Source organism: Myotis brandtii, unplaced genomic scaffold (genome assembly GCF_000412655.1).
Source record: "Myotis brandtii unplaced genomic scaffold, ASM41265v1 scaffold26, whole genome shotgun sequence".
In the NCBI taxonomy this organism is placed as follows: Eukaryota; Metazoa; Chordata; class Mammalia; order Chiroptera; family Vespertilionidae; genus Myotis; species Myotis brandtii.
Window position 1 is genome coordinate 2,425,952 of NW_005359880.1, and position 20,480 is coordinate 2,446,431.

The 20,480-nt window shown below is 39.0% G+C and overlaps 1 protein-coding gene across 1 annotated transcript in view; it reads left to right on the plus strand.

Annotated features, from left to right (window-relative positions):
* IL23R (interleukin 23 receptor) overlaps positions 1-20,480 on the plus strand; it is a 68,835-nt gene that overhangs the window by 2,741 nt on the left and 45,614 nt on the right. Inside the window, exons 3-4 of the mRNA XM_005868041.2 lie at positions 1,676-1,972; positions 8,679-8,802. Coding sequence (XP_005868103.1) covers positions 1,676-1,972; positions 8,679-8,802 — 421 coding nt within the window. The remainder of the gene's footprint in view (positions 1-1,675; positions 1,973-8,678; positions 8,803-20,480) is intronic.

Genomic DNA, 20,480 nt, shown 5'->3' on the forward strand with positions numbered 1-20,480 from the left:
GAGTCTCCTATCTACCTACTCCAGGACTTCTGTGAGGATCAAATGAGATGAGACACGTGAAAACACTTCACAAACATTTGGTTATATTGTAAAATGTTTGCACTTGGTTATAAAGCAAGTCAGGTTCCTGGACTGAAGAAACTCCAAGGAGGCTAGTCGCTAGGGAGAGGAAGCCAGGCGTCGCTATGTGACGTCATTACCCGACGCCCACAGTGACTGTTTCTGGGCTGGGCTGTGGGCCGTTTCGTTTTCCGCTAATGAAAAGAAAATAAGATTCTACCGAGTCTCCTATCTACCTACTCCAGGACTTCTGTGAGGATCAAATGAGATGAGGCACGTGAAAACACTTCACAAACATTTGGTTAAATTGTAAAATGTTTGCACTTGGCTATAAAGCAAGTCAGGTTCCTGGACTGAAGAAACTCCAAGGAGGCTAGTCGCTAGGGAGAGGAAGCCAGGCGTCGCTATGTGACGTCATTACCCGACCCCCACAGTGACTGTTTCTGGGCTGGGCTGTGGGCCGCATTTTGCGCCATGGGGTCTTGGCAGTGTTGGCTGCGATTTGGTGGGGTATCGCTCCGGGATGGTGGCAGGCAGGGCCTGTGTCCCACTTGGGGGAAGCCAAGTGTTGCTTTGTTGGCACCAGGTCCATGGTGCCGTTTCATTTTAAATGGCCAGTGCATGTCATGGTAGCTCCTGCGTTGAGCGTCTGTCCCCTGGTGGTCAGTGCGCGTCATAGCGACCAGTTGGATGGATGGACACCTAGCCTTTTATATATATAGATTATTTTTCAATCTGCTATGAAAGTTTTTAATATAATCCAGACTATCTTTTCCAAGTTTTCTACTAGAATTTTATGTTACCCTTTTTAAATAGCTTTGCTGAATTAAAAAATATATATATACCATGTTTAACATTCCTCTGACCAATTCAAGAACCCTATTAAAAAGAGAAGTTAACATATTTTTCTGTGACCTATTCTTATGCAATCCATGTTGACTCCTGTGTATTGAAAAATTATTGACTTAATAATTCATTGTTAATATCAGTGTATTTCTCTTTAATTAATCCTTCTATTTCTTTCTAACATGAATGTATATTACAATTATATACATTGTTTTGCAATGTTCTTTTTAATTTAAAAAAATTCTGAACATTTCCCATATTATTAAATTAAGAGTGAATTTTAAGTGGTTACCAAGCAATAGATTTCTGCCATAAGTAGCAGTATGGTTTTATTCATTAAACTCTGAATTTTCTGGTAAAAGTAGCCTTTATCTAAAAAAATAATAAAGACTGATTGATTAGTTGGGATTTGGATTCTGTAGTGCCAAGTGTCATATCTAATCTTACCTTTCAAAAAAGGTGTAGCCTCATAATGCCTTGGTTCTCTGCTTTAAAATAAGAGAGCTAATTATACTTGCTGTTTAGACAGAGAAGCTTAAAGGCTGATACTAGTTTTTTGTCATGCTCCTGCGTTTTAACAGAAGCATAGTAAAAATACATGGCAATAAGCTAATCAATTAAAAGATACATTTAGTGCCCCAACTTTTTCCCAATGGAATTCATTTAATTAATAGAAAAGAATACACTTTAAAAGTCATAGCCTATTATTTTAAATCTCCTGCTTTAATGTTTTATATGGAATTTATTCTTTTAATCTACTTATTTCCAGGAATTACAAATATAAACTGCTCTGGCCACATCTGGGTAGAACCAGCCACAATTTTTAAGATGGGCATGAATATTTCCATATATTGCCAAGCAGCAATTAAGAACTGCCAACCAAGGAAATTTTATTTTTATAAAAATAACATCAAAGAAGGATTGAAAATCACAAGGATTAATAAAACGACAGCTAAACTTCGGTATGACAGCTTTCTGGAACCACGTGCCTCCCTGCACTGCACAGCTGAATGTCCCGGATATTCTCAAGAGACACTGATATGTGGGGAAGACATCTCTTCTGGATGTAAGTGTGTGGGGTGCATTCACAGTCCAAATAAAAGTTCGTCTAACAATCACTGGTAATCACCAACTTGTCTAAAAATAGAGGCAAATTGATATAGTTCACTTCTTCTATTAGTTTAATACAGGAATTGCAAACTTAAATGTCTCCAGGGGCCAGATTGGTGGAATGAACGAGTTACAAAAGCTGGTGGGATCTGTGCAGAGAGGAAAGCAGAGCTATGGTCTACTGGGACAGCCACTGCCCAGCTCCAGCAGTTGTGAGGGCTCAGGATTCCCAGAGTTTTTGACTCTTTAGAAGAAGACTGAAATATGAACTTTTAAAGTGAACTCTATAAATGATACCATGTTACCAACAGCTCCAAAAAAACAATTTTTCAACAGTTACCTGGTCAGATACAGCATAGAGGAGAGGCAACAAACTCAGGTGTTAAATGTTTTTTTCATCTGTTTTTCGCTTATGTGTGTTTTTATTTTTCCAAATTAATATCATCAAATTTGAAGCAGATCCACTTGTAAAATGTTGAAGCTAAGATTTAGGGAGAAAAACAGTTGCAAAACTAGCTTTGTGTTCTTGCTACACTCCTTACCAGCTGTGTGACCTTGGGCAAGTTGCTTAACGAATCCAAGCCTCAGTTCCATATCTGTAAAATGAGGCAAATTATACTGACTGTGGTAAGCCCTTAATTTTAATAATTTCTTTTAAAGCATTTTATACACTTTAAAGTACAACCAATGTGCCTAAGCCCTTAAAAATACATCCTTTGGACAAAACATGGAAGATTCTGATACAATTCCCTGCTTCTAATCCCACTGCCCCAATTGTGAATCATTATGTTTATTACTTTAATTATTAAGAAAAAATATGTCAAGTTAATCTTTAAAATATTTGCTAAATTCAATTTGTGTTCAAGCATTCTGAAGATGTTTAAATTATTAGAGTAATATGGGCTGACTTGCATAATAATATACTTAATTCTTTGTTGTACTATTATGAAAGATGGATCAATAAGTTCAGCACTGTTTTAACCCAGATATTTATTCCCTACTAGAGGCCTGGTGCACAAATTTGTGTACGGGTGGGGTCTGGCCAGCCTGCCCTAATCAGGGCCATTTGGGGCCGGCAGGGGGGAGGGGCTGCGGGAGGTTGGCTTGCCCTGTTTCCGTCTGGCCGGTTGGCTGGCCGCAGTGCGAGTCATAGTGACCAGTCATTCCAGTCGCTTGGCTTTTATATATATAGATGACATCTAGGCCCATTTTTAGTGAAGGTAGAGGGCTTTGGGTATGTGTTATGTTCTCTTCCTCCACACTTATGAGAATCAAATCTGAGTTCTTACTTCTTCACCTCTAGACCTTACCTAGTAAGAGCCAGACCACTTGGACCCTAGAATGGATAACTGAAAAGCAGGGGATCTCAAATAAGGCCATTGTCCTATTTAACTCTGGTTACCTGATCTTGCAAGAGTTTCAAAAAAAAGAAGAAGCCCTGGCTGGTGTGGCTCAGTCGGTTAGGCATCATTCCATGCACCAAACCAAAAGGTTGCTGGTTTGATTCCGGTCAGGGACACATGCTCAGGTGGGTAGGCAGTAGATCAATCCACTCTTACATTAATGTTTCTTTCTTTCTCCCCCTTCCTCCCTCTTTAAAAAAATCAATAACGATTTTTTTTTTAAAGATAGAGAAGAAATATGGGAGGTGGTAGAAGTACACTGAGGAAGAAAAGTAGTTGAAAAGGAAGTAGTATATCTTGGAGTCAAAGAATAAGGTTGGCAAAAGTATGCCTTAAACTGATAACAATATGCTAAACTTGCCCTAAATTGTGGTAATTGAAACCACAGGCAGACATCTTATCTGATGTATGAGGACTCTTTACCTTGTCCACATCCTCAGGAAATATAAATAAGCCTTAATGTTTAACTACTTGACTATTTATCCTTTGGGGTGGGGGTGTTGAGATAATATATAATTTTTTCAGAGGGCAAATTAGCAACTTCCACAGTTAGGAGGAAAGGTTAGTTTTTGATTGAAGCCAGAGGAAGAAAGAGGCCGAAGAAGCATGGCTTCCTTCCCTGAGCTGCAGTTTGGGTGATAGATTACTACCAGGAGCTCTCCCAGTGTTGGCTGAGGGCCTCTGAGCCCCCCACCCCCAAAACCATTGGGTGATGCTTAAGGTCAGGGAATGGCCTTTGCTCCCCTTCTAGGACAATATAATGAAGCACTTATTCGCTGCAAATGGCTGCTTAGAAAGAACATCACTCTTTCATTTATTTACTTTGTGAGTTGTAACTTCTCACATAGACCTCTGGTTATGAGTATGGAATTGTAACTGCCAGGTAAAAATTTACTCAAACCCCTGGATTGAAGAACCCTTGTGTCCTTGGGTTCTGCATTCTTAGCACACAAAACTTCCTTTTTAAGTAGGTCAGAAAAAAAGGTTTTTGAGGGTTTTTGTGGTACTCTAGAAATCACATTGCTTTCACTGGATCACTTTGATCACAGGATATTTGTCCTGTGAGCTTTACTATGTCAATTTATCGTTACTGCTTCAAACAAAATGATCATATGTATATTTTTAGACTGGAGACAAGTCATAAAAGAGAAGATAAATGAATCATTGCTTTCCCTGAAAAGTTATCTATCTATCCCTCTATGTATATTTAAAATGATCTGTACTTTAATGTGTAATTTGTGAAACACAAACTTATTATTACAATTTTCATTTGTAGCCATAATTTTAAACACATCTTGGTTTCTTGTCTGTGATTACATGCATGCTTATTATGGGAAGTTTGTTCTAGCAAAATAACACCAATCCTGGAATCAAACACTATGAGATGCCTTTATGCATTTAAAAATGCCAAATTAAAATAAACCTTACATGAGACAATCACATCACCACTTAATCATTTATTTAAAAGTCTAAACATCTTTTACTTAAATTTTAACCATCTTTGATCTCTACTTACCTTGATAAAAGCAGACTTGTTATCCAACAAAAGTCCTTAATATTCATCTTTAGCATTGCTATTAAGTAGCATTACTGGCACAAGCAGGTTGGTTTGTGCTGTCCTTGGAGAAGGAATTAAGGACTGATCTTTGTCAGAAGCACTGGGTCTCTTCTCATTTTAAGTCTGCTTATGATTATCATATTATTAATCAAGCCAATCAATTCATGAAGTATACTTTATTGAGAGATTGCTATGCACTAAAAATGTGTTAAATACTAGAAAGTCAAAGAAGAGGGAGTCACAGACTCTGCTTTCAAGACACTCTCAGTAGAAAATGATCTCTGTCTAGACTCTGAATTAATTAGAAACCTGGCCTGTGATTAATAAGTGCCCCAATAGGGGAGGATGGCATTGGTAGGCAAGAGCAAAAACTTAAGCCTCATCCTTGTATATTTCAGGGTACTTTTAGTATCTAGTTGTAAAGTAGGTTTTTATTCTTGAACGTTGAATAACCTGGAAATGAGATCTAACAACAATTTGGTCTTACTCTCATAACCATACTCACATTCCCATCTTTACATAGCTTCACATTAATATTACAAACTAGAGGCCCGATGCACAAAATTTGTGCAAGGGGTTAGGCCCCCACCACTGCGGTGGCCACCTTTGCCTCAGCCCCCAACGCCACAGCTTCGTCTGGAAGGACGTCTGGTCTAATTAGCATATTATGCTTTTATTATTATAGGTATTGTGCTTATATGTGTGTGTGTATATATATCTATTTGGCCTTTTGCAAAGTTAATAAATCATCAGACATTTATAATCCTGAGCATTCACTTCAGATAGAATGCTGTGGAATAAATAGCATATCCCAAAATATTGACAGTTGTCTTTCATGATGACTAATTCAATGATACTCTTATCTGAAACCAGAAAACAAAAATAATTTCAGCACAAATCACTGTAATCATTGAGAGACCACAATTCAATCAATATTCAAAATGACTTAAATGTCTGTGTCCACAGCTACCTCCTTTAAGGTGTAAATAAAATTTAAAGCTTTCTTTACCCTACTTGGCATCCTGTTTCTCCCCATTGTAACTCAATGCTACAACTCACAAAAATGTTATAAAGTACTTAGTCTATTCTTACTCTTTGAAAATCATTTTAAATTATAAAATCAAATTACAGTCAATGCATAAAGTTTTAAAATTTTTAGACCAGCAAAAAGAAGTACTCATTATCTCTATAATCCCATAATCTCACTAATAGAATCCCTCTTTAATAATTCAGAGTATCTTTCAAGTTTCTCTATCTCTCTCTTTCTACCCCTTAATCCCCCTCTCTCTGTCTCTCAAATGAGACCACTATACTATACTACATCACAATTTGTTTTTTTCACTTTATCATATGACCATTATTTAATTACTTACTAAACTAATTAAACATACATAATTGTATTCTACATTGTTTTGGAATGTATTTTAGGAGTGCATTATAGTTTATTTAACCTTATGTTGGGTTATTAAGTTTGTTTCTAAATTTTTATTAAAATAAACAATACTTTAAGAGGCAAATTTTTTAGCTAAATGACCATTTCATTAAGAATGCAATCCTAGAGGTAAAATTGCTGAGTTGCAAGATATTACTCTAGCTTCTAAAGATCATGATATGTAAAGTGTTCTCCATAAAGGCTGTAGCAATTTGCACAAGTGTGTTAGAGGATTGTCCTTTGTCCATTCCCACACTGAGGATTGCCATTTTTCAAAATCCTTGCCATTTTTATAGGTCTAAATGATACCTATTATCTTTTCAATTTGCAATGAGATAACTTTTTTTGCATTTTATTTCTGATTTTACAAGTAATATTCCTGGTATGTAATTTACAGGTGATGTGCAAGAAGAATATTTAGATTTAAGATAAATCTTTGGGTACAACTTCAGGTGCACAAATGTCTGTACATTTATTCTTTATGAGCCTCCATTCTGCCATTTGTCTGGTCATTCTCTGAATAGTCTAGTTTCCCAGACAGGATTGCATAGGTAGGCACAAGCTGAGAGAGCAGCACCTGAAAAGTGAGTATTTAATCAGCACTCAATATTTCCATACTTCTTTTTTATCTTTTTCTTGGTAATTTATTACTGGATGGTGTAACTGAAAATTCCAGGTGCTGTTCCATAGTTGTTGGGGTTTCATCAGCTCCAGAAGCCCCAAGGGCTCAAACACTGTCATCAGAACTCTCTGATCTTTTCCCATCTCTTGGGTTTTATCTTCCCTGGTGTTGACTTCATTCTTAAGTAGGCAGTTTCACTATGACAGGGAGATGGCCACCAGCAACTCACAGCTCCCTATTACTCAGAGACAGTAATTTCAAGGGGAAAGAGGCTGCCTGTTTTACAATGGCTCCTGAAAAAGTCCCTGGGAGAATTCTGATTGGTTCATCTTGAGTCATGTGGTCATTCCCAAGAGAAATACTTGATTAATCAGCCTAGGTCAAGGGCATACTTCTCTGTGGAGCCTAGTGATTGATAGCCCTTGGGGGTAGCGAGGGGATGAGGTTGGGAGTGAGGGAGATGTCAGTGCTGAAAAGGGAAAAATGCTAGCAGACAAAATCTAATAATTTTCTCTATAATATGGCCACTCAGAGAAAGCACAGAGCAAGGGTGGAGGTAGGGAGAAAGAACCTTGAAATAGAATTCTGTGGTTACCAACATTTTAAAAAATCTTGTTTTTACTATGGTAAAATAGACACAACATAAAACATACCATTTTACAATTCCTAAGTGTACAGTTCTGTGGCATTGAGTTCATTGTTGTGCAACCATCACCACCATTCCTCTCTAGAACACTTTTCATCTTGCAAACTGAAACTCTGTATCCATTAACCATCAACTTCCCATTCCTCCCTACCCTCAACCACCAACAACCACCATGCTACCATTCCACTTTCTATCTCTAAGACTTTGTATTCTAGATACCTCATATAAGTAAAATCATACAATATTTCTCCTTTGTGTCTGACTTATTTTACTTAGTATAATGTCTCTGAGGTTCATCTGTGTTGTAGCATGTCAGGATTCCCTTTCCTTTTACGACTGAGTAATACTCAATAGTAGGTATGAACACTAGACTTTTAAAGTGGAATAGATGCCAGAGGAGAAGTAGAAGAACCCTTTGGAGAACTCTTTCACAGGAGCCAAAAGGTACAGAAGGTTTCAAGGAGGGTGTGGCCCAAATACTAAACGCTGCAGAGGTCCAGGTCAATAATGACTGCAAAGAGATCATGGGATTTATTGATTAGGAAATCATTAAAGACCTTACCAAATGTGGTTTTGGTGGAATTGTGGGCTGAATCTTGGCTGTTGGGGTTTACAAGTAAATAGGAGATGAAGAAAAAGACCAGTATAGTGAATTCTTAAAAAAAAAAACAAAAAACGTTTAGCTATTAAGAAAAGGAGAAAGATACAGTGGTAGCAAAGAGAAGAGAGTTTAGGGAGATGAATTTTTATTTTATTTTATGGGAGAAACTTGATCACATTAATATCCCCAGAGAAGTAGAGTATATAGAGAAATCTATAAAGGAAAGGAGCAGTGTTTGACGGCTGAGTGCTTGCAAGGTGAGGTGGTAGGGAATGAATGAGAGAAGTGCTGAGGGGGATTGACCTGTTTTCCCAAATGAAATGGAAAGTTTATCAACTAACTACTTTATAAAGAACTCCATGTTTCTATGGTGGCTCCTAAGCGATACATTTTGTTGCAGATCCACCAGATGTCCCTGATGAGGTAACCTGTGTAATTTATGAATATTCAGGCAACATGACTTGTACCTGGAATACCGGGAAGCCCACCTACCTAGACACAAAGTATGTGGTGCACATGAAAAGGTAGGTTCCTTCCTCAACACTTTAAATAAGCAATTCCACAGCAGTTCAGCCAGTCCTTCACCTCCGGCAGGGACCCAAGAAATGAGCCCCAAGCATGAACGGACACCCTGACTACCCCCAGCTCCCTAACCATGATAAGTGAGGCTACCACAACCCTTTCACGCCGTTAATACTTTCACTCTGGGGGGCAAGGTTTTCTATAACCTTTCTAACCTTTTAATTCATTGACAGGGAACTGGGGGCAGGAGCCTAATGGTTATACCGCAGGACAGTTTTAGAAGGACCTCAGCTTAAAAATCCCAGAGCTATCCTTCTAAGGTTTAGGCAATTTACCCCATTTCTCCAAATGGACTTCTCCTTATCTTTGAAATGGGCCAAAATAGAACCGATTGCACAGGTTTGTTCTATTTATTTAAATGAAATTTGGCTTTTAAAGTGTGTGTCACAGCGCCAGGTCCATAGTGAGCACTGAATTAAATTTGGTGTCAAGTAGGCTGAGCAACTTTCCTGGTTTTCCTGAGTCTGAGGAGTTTCCTGGGACACAGGACCTTTGGTTTGAAAACTGAAAGTAATGATTGAATGAAAGGAATTGTTTTCTACTTGGAGTTGAGGAGGGCTTTGTAGAAACGCTCCTTTGTTATGTTCTAACAATACCAGACTACAGGAGCCAAGACCACCAGGCAGCCAAAATCTCTTCAAGTTTTATGCTTAAAGACAAATGATTGATCATAAGAGTTATATTACTATATATAAGTTAAATTGGGGGGGGGGGGGGCGGGCATGCATGTTTAGTTTCTACTATTCAGAAACTGCAACATAGGAAAAGGTTGATATGAGAAAATCCCTTTCCATTCTTCCATGTACATAGTTCAAATATTCCTGTTACATTTCAACCATACCCATGTACATCAGTCTGTGTTGGACTCCTCTGTTACTGTTAAAGATGGAAATAAAACCATTAACTTGAAAAATATAGGCAATTTGGGGTAAGTTGGTCACCCTTGTTTATTTTTTTTAAATCTTTTTTTTTTTTTTTTTAAAGAATGCCTTTAGTCCTAGCCAGGTGGCTTAGTTGGTTGGAGTGTCATCCTGTGCACCAAAGGATTTCAGGTTTGATCCCCAGTCAACACATATAGCAGGCAACCGATCGATGTTTCTCTTTCACATTGATGGCTCTCTCTCTCTCTCTCTCTCTCTCGCTCGCTCTCGCTCTCACTCTCGCTCTCCTTCTTCTGTCTCTAAAATCAGTAAATAATAATAATAATAATAATAATAAATATATACTCGGGTGAGGATTAAAAAAATAATGCCTTCAGTAGTTTATTTGAAGCATACTATTTTTTTCTCAAAAATTTCACAAACTACTTACTTAAAAAAATTATTAAAGCCTTACTGTTTGGGAAGCACTGAGCCAAAGGCTTTATATGTGCTACCTCATTTAATCCCCTATACAACCCTGTGATGTACGTAAGATTCTCTCCCCCACCCCCATTTTTCATAAGCAAGGCTACGGAGGCTTAGCAGGGTTAGGCAATGTGCCCAGGGCCACACAACTACAGAGAGGGAGAGGCGGGTTCTGAATCTGGGTTGGCCTGACTGCCTTACCTCTAATTTCCTTACTTTTCTGCTGAAATCGTGTAGAGAACCAGATCACAGGGCATATTTAATAGATGCTGTCCAGGTCTCATCAATATGGAAGAGAATAACCTTCCAAACTTGCTCTTCTTCTCCACCTTTTAGGTACTCAGAATAATTGTGATGAAATAAATCATAAAAAGTAACACCTTTTCATTCAAGAAATTCTGGGTAAAAACTAGACATCTTTCTGAGTACATGGCTAAGCCCGGAGTTACTAGCCGTGTGCCAAGGGCAAGAAGCTCACACCTTTCATTCTGAGCAGGAGTTTAATAGAGGCGTGGTCAGGCATTAAAGGGATGAAGGAAGCAATCAGAAATGGGTTGCACCGAGGAACAGAACACAATGTGCTAAGCCACGTGCCCCGTGTGCACTTCATGTGCTTATGGCTTCAATGCTCAACTCAACCTTGTGAGGTAACTATTATTATTCCCATTTTCAGAGGGCTTGGCGAGCTCCTCTTGTCTCTCCAAGGTCACTTGGCTAAGACATAGGGAACCAGGGTTCTAACAAGGGTCTGAGTGTTCATTAACCTCACCCCATGCCTTGGGGGTAAGATAGTCTCCAGGAGATGAAAAAAAAAGGCCAAGAAAACTAGAGTCTCATTGCTAAGTCCATTTCGGAATTGTGAAAATGAGGGCTGTATGGGAGTAAACCCCACAGTCCAAGCTCACAGAAAAACGAGAAGTGCCAGACTGACAGGGAGCCTACAGCCTTCAGGATTTTTGCTATTTCCTGGACCCTTTTACTATCTCCTAATCATGGTTGCTTGGTTAATTTTTAAAAATGTAACAGCTTTGTTGATTCAATATATGATACAACTCACCTTACATAAAGTGTACCATTCACAGAGTTTTGGTATATTCACAGAGTTGTGCACCTATTACCACAATCATTTTTAGACCATTTTCATCATGCCCAAAAGAAACCCTGTATCCATTAGTAGTCACTCACTATTTCTCTTCAACTTTTCCAGCATTCTCTATGGATGCCTATTCTGGCTGAATAATGTTCCATTGCATGGATATATCCCACTCCTTAGTTGGTGGAATTTGGGTTGTTTTCACTTTTGGGCTGTTATTAACATTTGTGTACAATCTTTTGTGTAGACATGTGTTTTCATTTCTCTTGGGCAGATACTTAGAAATAGAACTCCAAATGGAACTGCTGTGTCATATGGCAACTCTGCCTAACCTTTAGAGGAACTGCCACAGAGTTTTCTAAAGCAGCTGTAACATTTTACATTCCCAGCAAGAGTGTGTGAGGGTCCCAATTCCTCCACATCCTGGCCAACACTTGTTGGTTACTGCCATCTCAGTGGATGTAGGTTAATCCTTTTAGGTCCTACTAAGCCACCTTCTCAGAATCTTGACAGTAAAATTGCCTTGTAAATTTGGAACACACATAGCACAATTTGAGAAAATACATCTGTTAGCAAAAACTTGCCAACCACCACTTGATTTCCTATTTAATGTCATAAAAATATTCTCCAAATAGTTCATAAGATCATTTATTACAGATTTCTTTTAACATTAATTAATGCATTCTAAATTGAATATGTTTAAGTGATTTGCATGTGGGTTTTGAGGGACACATTCTCTTTATAAAGTGAAGAATACCTGTAGTGAGCGATGAGTACTGAGATTGTTCCATCGGAAAGAACAAGGGCTTCAGAGTTTTACATTTGCTTTCCAGTTCTCAGACTATCAGTCAGATGTCTTTTATGATGCAAATATCAAAAAAACCCAAGCACTGTGACTTGAACAGGTGGGGCTTTATTTATATCAGGTCGTAGGTGTAGTTAGCACAGAGCTGGCTTGATAATTCAATGACACCCCAAGGATCTAGGCTCTTTCTGCCTTTCTCCTCTGTACTCTTGTGTGTTGACCTTAAACCTCAGATGCTGTACCTCCAGGCTTCTCATCCAAATACCCTGTAGATGGAGCTTAGTACTGTCATCAACATTATCCGCCATAGTTGTTAGCTGTGCAATCTTGGAAAAGTTATTTAGTTTTGCTGAACCTTAGCCTCTTGTGAAATGAGGATAAGTAATACCATACTGGGTTATAAGAAAGCAAATTATAAAACTTATAAGAAAGCAAATTATAGGAAATGCTTAAGACATGAACAACACAAAGGCAATGTTAGAGTATTATGGTGACACTCAAGGTGGACTCCCTAGGCTTATTTAATTCGTTCTTCCATCAAAACCTGACTGATTTGGGAGAGAAATTTAACATAAAGCCATTAAAAAATGATCACTTACAGGATATTAGAAATAATTATTTTATTTACATTATTTTCAAGTAATAGTAATTTTGGACAGATTACTAGAAAAAGATGTTAAATATGCTGAGACTCATTTTCTAGCTATTGTACCTATGTCAAGAGTAAATTCACTCATTCATTCAAACCAGAATGTTCACTCAATCTGGCCAATAATTTTTGTTTGTTTTGCTCACTGCTGTATTACTTGAGCCTAGAATGCCAGTGCATTTTTCCCTTCACAGTCTAGTTAAAGAATAATAATAAAAGGTCATCTTAATATATATAAAGAGCTAGGCGCCGTCACAACCGAATGGGCGACTGGTTACCATGAAGTGCATGGAGCACCTATCAGTCCCCCCCTCCTCTGGCCCCCGAGCCGCTCACCATGAGGGGTGGGACTGGGGGCTGTTGAGCGGCAGTGGCGGGCTGCTTCGGCCGGATGGCCATGAGCTTAGTGGAGCAGTCACCGGGGCGGCAGCGAGTTTCACGAAGCAGTCGCGGGGTGGGGGAGTTTTGTGGAGCGTCCAGCAGCGAGCTTCGCGGGGTGGCAGCAAGCTTCGTGGAACAGTCGAGGGGCAGGGGAAGCCTCATGGAGCAGTCGCAGGGTTAGTGGAGCATCCCGGGGTGGGGAGCTTCACGTAGCAGCGCAGGGCGGCAGAGGCCATGCCACAGAGGCCAGGCTAGGCCTAGGGACCCTAACCGCGCACAATCTCGTGCACGCTGGGCCTCTAGTATATTATAAATTATAGCCCAAATCAGATAAACCTAACAAAAATTCTGAATTAATGGAGTCCAGATTAATGGGATTTGATCATATTTTAGAGAAGACATAAAAAATTGGCATAACCATGAATGTTCTCTAGCAAATTTAAAGATGAGCTTCTGTACGCACAGAGAAATATCTGTTCATCTTGTAATTAGAAACACACCCCTGAGTTGAAAAAAATTAGAGAAGAGAAAATCAATTTTTCTAACTAGCAAAAAAATCTTACCTCCCAGGAAAAAGCTGACTTAGAATGAATTTTGTGGTTGAAGTAGTAAGTATCGGATTTAAAAAGGCTCCTCTTGATCCAGGGTTCTTTGTGTATTTTCCAGTTTGGCAGGTAGGTAGAAGTTCTTCCATAAACCTGACTGATTTGGGAGAGAAATTTAACATAAAGCCATTAAAAAAATGATCACTTACAGGATATTAGAAATAATTATTTTATTTACATTATTTTCAAGTAATAGTAATTTTGGACAGATTACTAGAAAAAGATGTTAAATATGCTGAGACTCATTTTCTAGCTATTGTACATATGTCAAGAGTAAATTCACTCATTCATTCAAACCAGAATGTTCACTCAATCTGGCCAATAATTTTTGTTTGTTTTGCTCACTGCTGTATTACTTGAGCCTAGAATGCCAGTGCATTTTTCCCTTCACAGTCTAGTTAAAGAATAATAATAAAAGGTCATCTTAATATATATAAAGAGCTAGGCGCCGTCACAACCGAATGGGCGACTGGTTACCATGAAGTGCATGGAGCACCTATCAGTCCCCCCCTCCTCTGGCCCCCGAGCCGCTCACCATGAGGGGTGGGACTGGGGGCTGTTGAGCGGCAGTGGCGGGCTGCTTCGGCCGGATGGCCATGAGCTTAGTGGAGCAGTCACCGGGGCGGCAGCGAGTTTCACGAAGCAGTCGCGGGGTGGGGGAGTTTTGTGGAGCGTCCAGCAGCGAGCTTCGCGGGGTGGCAGCAAGCTTCGTGGAACAGTCGAGGGGCAGGGGAAGCCTCATGGAGCAGTCGCAGGGTTAGTGGAGCATCCCGGGGTGGGGAGCTTCACGTAGCAGCGCAGGGCGGCAGAGGCCATGCCACAGAGGCCAGGCTAGGCCTAGGGACCCTAACCGCGCACAATCTCGTGCACGCTGGGCCTTTAGTATATTATAAATTATAGCCAAAATCAGATAAACCTAACAAAAATTCTGAATTAATGGAGTCCAGATTAATGGGATTTGATCATATTTTAGAGAAGACATAAAAAATTGGCATAACCATGAATGTTCTCTAGCAAATTTAAAGATGAGCTTCTGTACGCACAGAGAAATATCTGTTCATCTTGTAATTAGAAACACACCCCTGAGTTGAAAAAAATTAGAGAAGAGAAAATCAATTTTTCTAACTAGCAAAAAAATCTTACCTCCCAGGAAAAAGCTGACTTAGAATGAATTTTGTGGTTGAAGTAGTAAGTATCGGATTTAAAAAGGCTCCTCTTGATCCAGGGTTCTTTGTGTATTTTCCAGTTTGGCAGGTAGGTAGAAATCAGCATTTGTAAGGTTTCACTTCCAACACATGTGGTTCTATTTTCCAGTAAAATCACAGATATTGACAGGCATTTTACCTCCACCCACCCACTTATTTTACCAGTGACAGGAAGGTGGCATTTCCTCCATGGAAAATCAGGGCTTCCTTCTATGTTGGGTTGAAGTTATAAAGTAGAGGAATTGTGTATTACTTCAAGAATTTTGTTCAGTGCCTTTGTAGTGACCATATCAGCAGATATGCATGGCCATTCACATACCCTTCTGTATACTTCTATATTTTGCTATGTATCAATGGATAGTGATAAAAAAAAAAAATGAACCTCTGCTAATAAGTGTCTATCTACTGATGTCCCAATACCATCAACAGGTTCATGTAAATATGTTCTTTATCTTGGAAACTTGTAATATCTGGCACAGTGCCTTCTACTCAATAAATGCTTGTTGAATGAAAATTAATGAATGATGGTGGCCCTTCATTCCATTCCATCCAAAATAACAGTAAATATTTATTTAGCATTTCTGTCTTGTTGGCATCATATTAAATTCTAGAGATTAAAAAGTATACACACTGTCTCTGTGCATGAAAAATTCATACATTTTTTAGAACAATGCCAATGATGGAATTTTCAGGTGCCAGGAAAGACCAATAGGGCAATTATTTTTAGATGATATATAATTTCAGACCCCCTAAAATCAATTGTTTATTCTGCCAACTCATAAGATCTGCTTGGTTTTGCCACACCTTTTTCATATTCATAACAACCAGAAAGAGTTCTTAGATGTGATTCTAAATATTTTCATGGCTCTGATGTTATGTTTCAGTAATTCTTTTAGGACTTGATGGGCATCTCACATTTTAAAATCCCTTTCCTCACCAATTCTGTACTTGTACTCAGAAAGCTAACTGTGGCTGGGGACAAACACACACTTACTCGTATTACTTTCTATTAATGACCACTAACCTCAACTGGGCCCAGAGAGCCACCCAGTGATCCCACTACATTTCAAAAGGCCAAGTCACTTCTCCACATAATAATTTTTTCTGTTTTCTCTCATCTCTGGTCTCCAACATTCTTCATTCTCTACTGATCACCTGCTTCCTATTTCTTTAAGAAAATAGGAGCAATGAGAAATACTATAACCTCCCTCATCTACTGATGTACTGACATCTGCACGCACATACTTGATCTTCTCTTCCACTCCTGTGGGTGAACTACCTTTACCCTGAGGCCAAATCTCCACTTGTGTACCAGATCTTACCCCTCCTGCCACCGGAGGACACTGCTCCAACAATGTTCCTCTTTTTCTTCTGCATTATCACCTCTTCTATCTTTACTGGATTATTCCCTTCAGCTTTAAAACATGCTATAACATGCTGCCCTCTTGAAAAATACAACCCTCTCTTAGTCCCTCTCCTCTACTACCCTATTTCTCTGCTCCTGTATATGGCAAAACTCCTCAAAAAAGTTGTCTGTGTTTTGTCTTTGCTTCCTCTCTTCTTATCCTCTTTTTTAATTAATATATATTTTTATTGATTTCAGAGAGGAAGGGAGAGGGAGAGAGAGCTAGAAACATCAATCACGAGAGAGAATCATTGATTGGCTGCCTGTGCACACCCATACTGGTGATCGAGTCTGCAACCCAGGCATGTGCCTTGACCGGGAATCGAACCGTGACCTCCTGGATCATAGGTTGACACTAAACCACTAAGCCAGCCCGGCTAAGGTCTCATCCTTTTTAAAATCAAGTTTAGTCAAGTTTTTGTCCTCCACTGAAACAGTGCCACTAATGACTTCCCTAATGCCAAATCCAGTGGTTTATTCTCAGTTCTTATTTTCCTTATCAAAATCATTTACTAGCAGGAGCACTTCATTTAGCTTTTCACTTCCTTCTGCTGGCTGCCAGGATGGACACCACCCCTATTGGTTCTCCTACTTCCTGGATGGTTTTTCTCAGTCTCTTCGGTTGATTCCTTTTCATTTCCAGTAAAGGAATAGGCCCTCACAGCAGTATTCTAGGATCTCTTATTATCTCTATCTAAAACTCCTTACCTAAAAGACCTCATCCAAATATATGGTGTAAAACCCTTTATTTATCTCCAATCCAGACTTCTCTTCTGAACTGCAGGCTTAAAAGACCTCATCCAAATATATGGTGTAAAACTATTTATCTCCAATCCAGACTTCTCTTCTGAACTGCAGCTAACATATATCTAACATCTTCTCAACATTTCCTCTTAGAACTCCAAAAGGTAACTGAAAGCTAACATTTTCAAAAGCAAACACCCAGTTTCCTCTCCCCAGACTTGCATTCTCCTTTTCAGTAAATGGCAACTCTGTCCTTCACATTACTCAGGTGAAAATCCATTGGCCTCCTCCTGGATTCTTCTGTGCCAATGATCAGCAAAATGCATTGGCTCTATCTTCAAAAGTTAACCTCTTTTCACTCCGTACATAGCAATCCTGGTCTAAGCCACATCATCTCTCATCTGAGTTAGTACAAGAACTTCCTAAGTGATGCCCTAGCCTCAACCTTTGCCCTCCTACAGTTCATTAGTTATTCACAAGTAGCCACCATCATCCTCTTCACATGCACGTCAGATCATGCCACTCTTCTGCTCAAAATCTCCCATTTCACTCAAATCTAAACCAGGGTCCTTGCAGGACCCATGTGACCTTACAATGCCTTCTAAATCTCCCCCCTCCTAGCTCTCTAATTGTTTCTCTAGCCCTTCCCATCTCCCTCACTCTGCCAAGCCTCCTGGACCTCCTTACTGTTTGCTGTTCCTTGGACGGGATAAGCAAGGTCCTGACTCAGGGCCTTTGCAGGTTGCCTAAATGTTCTTCCTCCAGAGACCCACAAGACTTGACTGTTCACTGCTCTGATGTTACCTTCTCAGATTCACCTTCCTCATCTCCCTGAAACAAAACAATTCCCCCACCCTCACTGCTAGCACTTCCTAACCCCTTTTTGCCTTATGTTTCTTCTGAACATGTATCATTAAAGGACATACTATATATTTATTTGTTTCTACCAATATGTATGTTCCACAAAGTTTGGGACGTTAGCTGACTTGTTCATTGTTGTTCATTTATGTAGTATTTTGATGTATCAATGTATTCATTATTTGGTAACGTAAGGCTGGTTCCTCTTTACTTCCCTGGAATTTTGTCTAAAGTAGTGCTTGGAACAGAGTGAGTATTAAATACATATTGTTTAATGAGTGATTAAATAAACGAAAGATACTGTCACCATTATTACCATAAGTTGACAGTGTTTATTGAAAATCTGTTCATTACAACTAGAGCTAGATGCACAGGACACTTCTGAAAATATAAATCGTGCTGACCCACTTTAACAAGTAATCTGTCATGTATTAATTAGTACAGGAAATAAAGAAATAGAAATAAGAAATTAAAAAACTTTGTAATATACGGTTTTAAATAAAAGTAGTCCCAAAGTATAGTCAGTCATTATTATTGAAATCTTCATCTAAAATAGCACTTGGTGGTCTAGATGCCAATATGAGAGGAGGTTTTAAAAGCAGAATTAAATTATCCAGTATATGGTTAATGTCGGTTTGAGAATACATTTTCATTTTGACTTGTGGTCTTAATATGTGCGGTAAAAGAATTAGCCACAAACCAATTAAGAATATGCTTGTGGTTTTCTCTAACTGGAAAATATTCACAGATGCCCTACTTAGTACTTACACATAGCTGCCATTTTCTGATTTTCACATTTTAATTCTTTTTTAGTATGAGGCTAGCATGCCTTATAACAAATTATCCTCTAATTTGTTTATGTAACACCTTACTTCAGAAAGAATATAAGTCAACTATGTAAACACTTGGATTTAACGGCATGATTTGACCTCAGATACAAACAATATAAAATTTCACTTGTTGATATAAAGCAATTTTAAAACTTTCATTTTTATTCTTTTAAATGCATAAAAGTCACATGTCATAAGTACCTTTTAAGTCATAATAATAACTGTTTTTGTTTGTTTTTCGTTAATCCTCACCCAAGGATATTTTTCCATTGATTTTTAGGAAGGGTAAAAGAGAGAGGGATATATAGAGAGAAACAATGTGAGAGAAACAATTGGTCTAATCAATTGGTTGATTCTTGCATGAGCCCCGAACAGGGCCCAGGCCGGGGAGGAGCCTGCAACCGAGGTACATGCCCTTGACCTGAATCGAACCTGGGACCCTTTGGTCCGCAGGCCAATGCTCTATCCACTGAACCACATCGGCTAGGGCAATAACTGTTTTCTAATATGTGAAGCCATGCTCAATGCTTTTTTATTTAATTTACTCATTTACTCATGATAACAGGATGTTATTATTTCTGCTTTACAGATGAGTAAACTGAAGTACATAGAGATTAAGTGAGGGGCTTAAACTCTCACAATTTACTGAGGGGCAGAGCTGAAATTTGAATCTAAGTCTGTCTCTAAAACCCAGGCCCTGTGCTTTTCATCACCATGATATATCTTTCTTGTCCTCTCATGGTGCTCATAGTGATCTCCCTGCTGGTGAGAGGAAAGAGGCAGCACTGGAAAATATACTGACAGTTAGAAACCTGAGCTGAACAAGATAGAGTAGCTGCTGCCACCTGCATGCTGTAGACCCCTCTCCCCCCACCCTCTGTCAGCCTTAGAGAGATTTCTTGATTGCCTGCTGAGGTTATCCGGCTCTGATAGTGGCAATAAGTTTAAAAAACAGAAATATAATTTATGTAGTAATTTGATTTATAAATGCATTTATTTCATGGTAGTATAAGGCTGGTTCCTCTTTTCCTCCCTGGAGTTTTGTGTCTTAGCAAGCACGTTACTCTGGATTCCAACAATTCTAAGTGTCTGGCAAGTTATAATCCTGGCTGGGGGACTGTGGGGCTGGAGAAATTCAAAAGTTGCTGTATAGACACATAATAGGAACAGGACCCGAAGTGGAGCCCCAGGGATGAAATGCCAGTGATTTATAAAATGTTTCTTCCCCACAAAGCCTATCAAGTCAGTCCCTCAGGACAGAGAGCAGTTAATGGTATTCGATAAAGAATCAGGCGGTGCTTGCCTCTGCAGCACTAATACTATGATTGGAACAGCACAGAAAATGGAGAAGACCCCTGAATGAAAATGACATACAAATTTGTGAAGTGTTCTATTTGTTAAATATAAAAATATAGGGTACTTGTCTTTTCACCGTTGTTCAAATTCCAAGGTTATTTCCCTTCTAAATTAGATTTCTATATCAAGTTAGGTTTCACAATGTAGTACAATTAACTTAGGAATCTACAAGTAATACACCATTGGCAATTAATATAGAGGTAGAACCTAGACCATGGTCACAGCTCCCAAAACAGGGAGAAAAGAGAAAATAATCTTTTAAAAAATGCTTCACTTCTTTGGTTGTCTCTTAAGTGTGATGGAGAGAAAATTATTAAAAACTAGAGGCCCGGTGCACAAAAAT